Raw genomic sequence first — 6,773 nt, forward strand, 5'->3', positions numbered from 1 at the left:
CCTTTGCCAGGCCCTGGTACTCGCGGTTGCGAGGCGGCCAGCGGGAAGCAGCCAAGGAGCGTCCTGCCCGGACTCCAGGTGCCAACGAATGGAGCGACTCGAGCATTCCTCCACGCCTCAAATTCAAACAAGCCTCAACAAAAAAAAGACACGCCAGGCAACGCGCTGCGCGTGGCAAAGAGGGAGAGAGAGAGAGAGAGAACACCGATGAGAGAGCGTGGCGTAAATGATGCCCAAGCCACCACACGGGAAGGACAAGGGGAAGGTTGGACGAAGGACTTGGATGTTGGTGTATTTGGGGAAGGCGGAGGAGGCACTTCTGTGACTCGCCAACACCAGCTGAAGCGCAGGAAGAGAGTGCTGACAGATGAAGAAGGACATCGGAAGTTGAGAGAGAGAGAGAGAGAGGGGGGGGGAGAGAGCGCGTGCGCACGGCGCCTGTGCCAGCACCTCCTGACACATCAACGAACTCACGTCCTCGGCGAGTAGACACTGATGATGGAGTCGATGAAGCCGGCGGCCAAAGTCATGTGCACCGGGTGGAAGGCCAGACAACTGACCGGCGCCAGACGCTGGCCAAGGAAGCCCAGGTGGTACCGAATGGATCCCACCGACTGACTGTCCGGCGTGAAGACCTGGATGTACTGCTGCTCGTAGCCACTGTGGCAGGGAGGCAGGGAAGGGATCATTGCCCAGGCAAAGGACCAACATGGGGTTACGGGGTTAGTGAAGGAGGAAAGGAGGGGGAATCAGATGGAGGGGGGGCAGGTAGAAATGAGAGAGAGAGAAATGAAGGAGAAATGAAAAGGACAAGTAAAGTCCAACGGACCAGGCAAGCAGCGGCGCGCGGTCGTGCACCGTCAGTGCGGTCAGCCCGCCCCCGCCACTGGGTGTGGAAATGGTGTTGATGAGCCCGGGCAGGGGGGCCCCAGGAGCCGGGGCCCCGGGGAAGGGCGGCCCTCCAAGCATTGGCGATCCGCCGAAAGTCGACGCCACTCGCAGGTCCCACACATTGACAATGCCGTCATTGCTGCCGGTGACCAGATGGTGCACTGAGCCGAAGCCCCAGTTGGACACCCGAGGCACACACGACGCTCTTCCGATCTCCCAGGAGCCGGGGCCCCGGGGAAGGGCGGCCCTCCAAGCATTGGCGATCCGCCGAAAGTCGACGCCACTCGCAGGTCCCACACATTGACAATGCCGTCATTGCTGCCGGTGACCAGATGGTGCACTGAGCCGAAGCCCCAGTTGGACACCCGAGGCACATGGGTGGTGACGACGTAGCCATTGTGCGCCCGGCCCAGCTCGCGGATGAGCGCCGACCGTGAGGGACAGCGCCGGTCGAATATCCGCACCGAGCCATCGGCGAAGCCGACCACCAGCGAGTGGGGCTGATTCGGGTCCGAAGTGATGGAGGAGGCCGCCACGCGCGGAGGGGCCGAGGCTGCCGCCGCGGCCGACGCCGCTGCCACCCCGGCGTGCAGACGCCCAGGTCCGGCCCCGGCGAAGTGGCCGAGTCCGGCCCCGGCCCCAGGGGCCGAGGTGTCAAACTCATGAACGCACACCTCACGCGCGGCGTCCCATACCCGGATGGATGACGAATTGCCGGCCACATTCAACAGTCCGGTCGATTGCTGCCAGTCGAAGACCAGATCCGAGGTGGAATTATTATCTGTAGGATGGCGGGAGGGAGGCAGAAAGAGCGAAGAGTCAGGGAGAGTTGGGAGGTGACCTGAGAAAAAGATGCAAAGCGGAGGGAGGAGAGGGAGGAGAGGAGAGGGAGGGGAGGAGAGGAAAGGGAGGGGAGGAGAGGAGAGGGAGGAGAGGGAGGAGAGGGAGGAGAAGAAGGGAGGAGAAGAAGGGAGGAGAAGAAGGGAGGAGAAGAAGGGAGGAGAAGAAGGGAGGGAGGAGAGGGAGGAGAGGGAGGGAGGAGAGGGAGGGAGAAAGGGAGAGGGAGCCATGGGAACGCACTGCTCGAATGAGGCGAGATGTCGCTGAGCGCACGCCAGGCCGAGATACACCGGACATTGCGCGGATTGGCGTAATCGGCAAAGATCTTGACAACACCATCCGAAGATCCGGTCATCAGCAGGGTGTTGGCATCGTCCAGCTCATTCATGAAGCTCAGCGCGGTCACTCGACGCCGAGAGGTTGACGAGGGGTTGAAACAGGCCGGCATCAGCGAGGCGAAGGCATCGCAGACAGGCTGCGTATTGTGCACCGGCCGTGACAGGCCGGAGTAGTGTGGCATCGCCAGGGACGAGTGGTTGACAAACAGGTTGGACTTGGTGTTGCTGTTCATGTCCCAGACACTGAAATGAAGAAGGCCGGGGGCGGCGTAGAGAGGGGGGAGGGGAGAAAGAGGTGAAGAATAAGGCGGCGGAAGTGCGGAGAGAGTGGGCAGAGAGAGAGAGAGAGAGAAAGAAAGAAAGAAGACGGGTCAATAGATGAACGGCGAACTGAGGGCGGAGCGGAGGGCAGCGGGGAAACACGCTCGTAGGAGCCCTTCGCACCTGATGCATCCATGCTCGTCGGCCGCCACCAGCTGCGACTCCACCGAGTGCCAGAGGAGCTGACTGACAAAGCCGCTCGGACCGCCGGACGAAGCATTCAGCCCGCCGTGCGCCGACCCATGCGCCAGATGCCCGGTCCCCGGGGCGCCGGGGCTGGAGAATGACATCGAGTCGGACATCGGCCCGGAAATGGCCGCCGTCAAGGTGGCCACCCCGGTGTGAGAGAGGTTGTAAACATTGGACGAGTGCCCAGGCAGCAGGCCCGAGTTGTTGTCCAGCATGGCCACTTGGTCTTCGAGGCGCCAGCGGGAACGCTCATCCTCGGACCCGAGGGTGCCATCCCCGCCCGGGCCACCGGAGCCACCTGGGCCACCGCCAGATGGGCCACTGGTCCGGCGATCGCGCCTACGCTGCCGGGGCAGCGTGCCACCGTCGCCCGTGGACGAGGGCCGACCGCCGCCCGAGCCGGCCTTGTCGCCAGGACCACCGCCCGGGCCGCCCACGCCGCCGGAAGAGCTCGACCCAGCGGAAAAGATGCCGGTCGGGTGCGCCGGGGGCAGGATCACCGGCGGCGGGAGAAGCAGAGCCCGCGCACCGGGAGGACTGCCAAGTAGAGGCGCCCCGGCCGGGGTCAGGGGCAACCCGGCGAGCCCCGGCGATCCGCCAGCCACCGGGGCCGACGCCGGCAAACCAAACCCGAGTCCCGGGGAATCCAGCGACCCGGTCGAGTGAAGCGCCTCGGTGGAGGCCGATGCCGACAGCGCCATCCCCTGCAGCGACAGGCGGTCCAACGAGGAGGGCGACCCGGAAGAAGGCCCGACAGGGCGTGGCACACGTGCCGCAGGGGGCAAACTCCACACCGGCGGTGGAGGATACATCCCGCGCAGGGTGACCGACAGTCGCAGGTGCCGCTGGCGACGCCATTGCAGCGCAACCGCCGACGGGCCATTCGGCTTACGGGTGTCGCGGCGCTCCGGCCCGGTGGTGAACATCTCGGAACACCAGTCAAAAAAGTGTGAAGTCAGAGGAAGCGGCGAGTGCTCCAGCCGCCGGCGATGGGTCACCTGCGGCGTGCCCAGGTCGCCGGAACCGGCGTCCGGCCCGGAGGAAATGCCCGAGGAGCCGGAAGCCCCCGCATGACCGGGCCGCCCACCGGACCCGGACCCCGAAGGCCGGTCGCCTTGGTCGGCTGGGGTCCGGCCACCGAGACCCATGAAACGCATCACCGCGCTGGTGGAGCTCAAACCGAAGGTCGACGAGGGCCGAGAACCGGTGGTGCTGCTGCCGGAGGAGGACCCGCCAGAGCCAGTCTGGCTGGTGCCGGACGACGGCCCGACGGCGGCACCAGGCCCCCCGGCCGCGGCAGAAGCACCAGAAGCAGCACTGGCAGAGGCGGCGGCGGCGGCGGCGGCGGCGGCCCCGCCGGGGCCACCGCCGGAGATGGACGCCCGCCCGGCCGCACCACCGGTGACCGATCCGCGCCCGGGCTCCCACGCGCCGGCGGAAGTCAAATCACCCGTCGACCCGCCAGACGGCGGGATGCGTGCTTTCGTCAGGATGAAGTCCACCACCACCTGGGCCAGGTACGCCACCGCGGGGAAGGGATCACAACTGAGAATCAACAGTTGCTGAAATCGGAAAAAAAAAAGAACAGGGTTAGAACAGCAGATGGAGCGGTTGAGGCCCAAAAGCAGGACGCCGGCGAAGGAGCCGATGGCCCTTGCGCACCTCCCACACGCTGGCGTAGATGCCCCCGGAGGTGGACACCGCCGACTGGGCCGCCAGAGTGCCAGCCGAGCAGATGGCCTGATGGTCGAGGGATGCCTTGGCCGAAGAAACCATGGTGCGCTCGTTCTGCACCACGAAGACGCTCAGGGCGATGACCACCTCCCGGCGGACGACCGGGCTCGAGTCGTAGCAGGCCGCCGGCAGCAGGGCCGTGGCCACTTGGGTCTCAATCTGGGCAACATGGTCCGTCCGCTCGAGGCCCAAAATCAAACACCCAAGAGCGTAGGCAGCCGCGGCGCGCACGGTCGGCGACGGCTCGGCCGGCACGGTCGGCGGATGGCCATGCGCCGGGGCACCCCCCGGACCGGGGCCAACCCCACCAAGGCCGCCAGGGCCACCGGCGCCGCCGCCAACCGTCGCCCGGTGGTACCCACCGGCCCCGGAGCCACCGGCCCCAGGTCCGAGACTGCTATACAACAGCAGGCGCTTGAGCTTGTCATGGGCATTGTCCCGAATGGCGGCCCACTGGGCGGCCTGGTGCCGGCGCCAAATCTCCGCCAAGCAAAGGGTCAGCCAGAGGCGGAAACGCGTGTTGTCCGCGGCCCCGGCATCATGGCTGCACCACTCGTCCTCATCGCAGTACCCCACACCGAGGCCCTCGGTGGAGAAGACATCCGGCGGCTCATGCATGCCGCCGCCCGGAGGCAGCCCCCCGCCAGCGACCCCGGCCGGGGGCAACCCCACCACCGGGAAGCCCGAGTAGCCAAGTCCCGAGGCAAGGGACATCGGCCCGCCGGTGGCCATCGGGCTTCCCAGCCCCGACACGCCCGGGCCACTGGCAGAAGCACGGACATATGTGTCCGTGGAAACTGGCGACCCGGCCAGCAGCGGCAGCCCCGGGGCCCCGCTGACGGCGAGGACGGCCGCCGCCGCGGCTGCGGCCGACCCCGGAGGCGAGGGCGTCGGCGTGGACAAGGTCCCCCCACGAGCGGCGCCAGGCCAGCTTGGGCCCGCTGGCACGAGCAGCCCCCCGGCCCCGGGGGTGGAGGCACGCCGGGACCGGATCACCGGCATCGGCCGAGAGTACCACTGCTCATCAAGCAGATGCAGGCAATTGGCAACCACGCCCAGCTGCAAGAGGGCCTGCTGGCCGGATGTGTGGTCATGCGACACGGAGGCCAGGACGAAGGCAGCCTCGACGCGCTCGCGCGTGCGAGGTGGCCCGGAGTCCGAGCCCGTGGCCCCGGAAGAGGGCGACGGCCCGGAACACAGGACCAGCAGGAAGGGCCGGAAGACATTGTCCTTAAGCATGTCCAATTTGCATGCACTGTCGATGGCAATGAGCTTGGTCCAGATGTGCATCAAGACCGACTGAATGGCCGCCGGAACCGAGGACTGCAGAAGCTTGCTCACATACGGGAACAGGCCCACCGACAGGGCCAGGTTGATGGCCCACGGTCCGACGTCCAGGAACTGCGCCAGCAATTGCAATGCCCGAAGCCGATGCACCGGTGACAGGAGGACCTGCAGAAGGATGGGCAATTGCTCCGGAGGCCGGCGTCGGTCACTGCCGAGCGACAGCCACACCTCGAAGGCAGACAGTTGGTTGGCGAAGAAATCGCTCGGCACATAATTGTCGATGGTGGCCACCGGCCCGGAAGATAGGTGCGGCGGAATTGGAATGGCCGAGTAGGAGGACGAGCAAACCAGGCTGGTGCTCGGCGAGGGGGGGGCCAGGTTCAGCTGTGACAGGAGCTGATCCAGCACCAGATCCCACGACCGCCACAGCGGATGCTGGAAGGTCAGCGGCAGGGCTGGCGAGGTCATCGGCGTGCAGCCGTACGCCCGCATGACGCGCTCAGCCAGCAGGTAATTCCGGAAGAGGGCTGCCACGAGCAAGTCCTGGCGGTACAGGCGTTGGTAGAGAACCCGCGGGAAGGTGGTCCAGGCAATGGTGTCGGTGATCGAGGTCAAGATCCAAGACAGCTCGCCGAGGGGGGTTTTGCGCTCGGTGAGGCGGCCTAATCGTTGTGAGGGCGAGGGGAGGGAGGAGAGGGGGGGGGGGGGGCGCGGAGGGGAAAGGCTGTTAGCAAGTGGATGGAGCGCAAACAAAAGGACAAAGAAAAAGACGAGACATGGAGTGGGGCCAAGAAAAAAATGCCAAGTCATACACACCGGGGATTCGGTTGACCACATCGATGGGCCAGCGCCGGCCACGAATCGGCGAACTGGTTTCACTTTGCAGGACATGGAAACGAACGGCCATCTCCACCGGAGTGGTCAAGCAACTGGTGAACAGATCGGCCGGCAAGTCCGGATGAGTGGGGAGGAACTCGTTGAAGGCACAGGCCGCCAGTTGGAGGCTATCGCGCACGGGGACCGGCAGATTCGGCGGGGGAAGCAGGGAGGAGGAAGCCTACGCGCGAGGATGGGAAGGAGAGGGTCAGAAGGAACTATCGAACACGGAGGAGAGGGTAGGAGCAGGAGCAGGAGCAGGAGCAGGAGCAGGAGCAGGAGCAGGAGCAGGAGCAG

General features: G+C 66.0%; 1 protein-coding gene across 2 annotated transcripts in view; it reads right to left on the minus strand.

Moving 5' to 3' along the window:
• Window positions 1–470: 470 nt before the first annotated feature.
• Window positions 471–6,773, minus strand: part of H696_03848 — a gene marked incomplete at its 3' end in the record, with an annotated part of 8,160 nt that continues 1,857 nt past the window's right edge. For both annotated transcript variants that reach the window (XM_009497708.1, XM_009497707.1), the window contains 9 exons: window positions 6,417–6,657; window positions 4,242–6,262; window positions 2,514–4,141; window positions 1,972–2,312; window positions 1,571–1,672; window positions 1,171–1,465; window positions 992–1,030; window positions 830–886; window positions 471–660 (listed from right to left, as the gene is read on the minus strand). In XM_009497708.1, coding sequence (XP_009495983.1) covers window positions 471–660; window positions 830–886; window positions 992–1,030; window positions 1,171–1,465; window positions 1,571–1,672; window positions 1,972–2,312; window positions 2,514–4,141; window positions 4,242–6,262; window positions 6,417–6,657 — 4,914 coding nt within the window. The remainder of the gene's footprint in view (window positions 661–829; window positions 887–991; window positions 1,031–1,170; window positions 1,466–1,570; window positions 1,673–1,971; window positions 2,313–2,513; window positions 4,142–4,241; window positions 6,263–6,416; window positions 6,658–6,773) is intronic.

This window comes from Fonticula alba (assembly GCF_000388065.1).
Source record: "Fonticula alba strain ATCC 38817 unplaced genomic scaffold supercont2.6, whole genome shotgun sequence".
In the NCBI taxonomy this organism is placed as follows: Eukaryota; order Rotosphaerida; family Fonticulaceae; genus Fonticula; species Fonticula alba.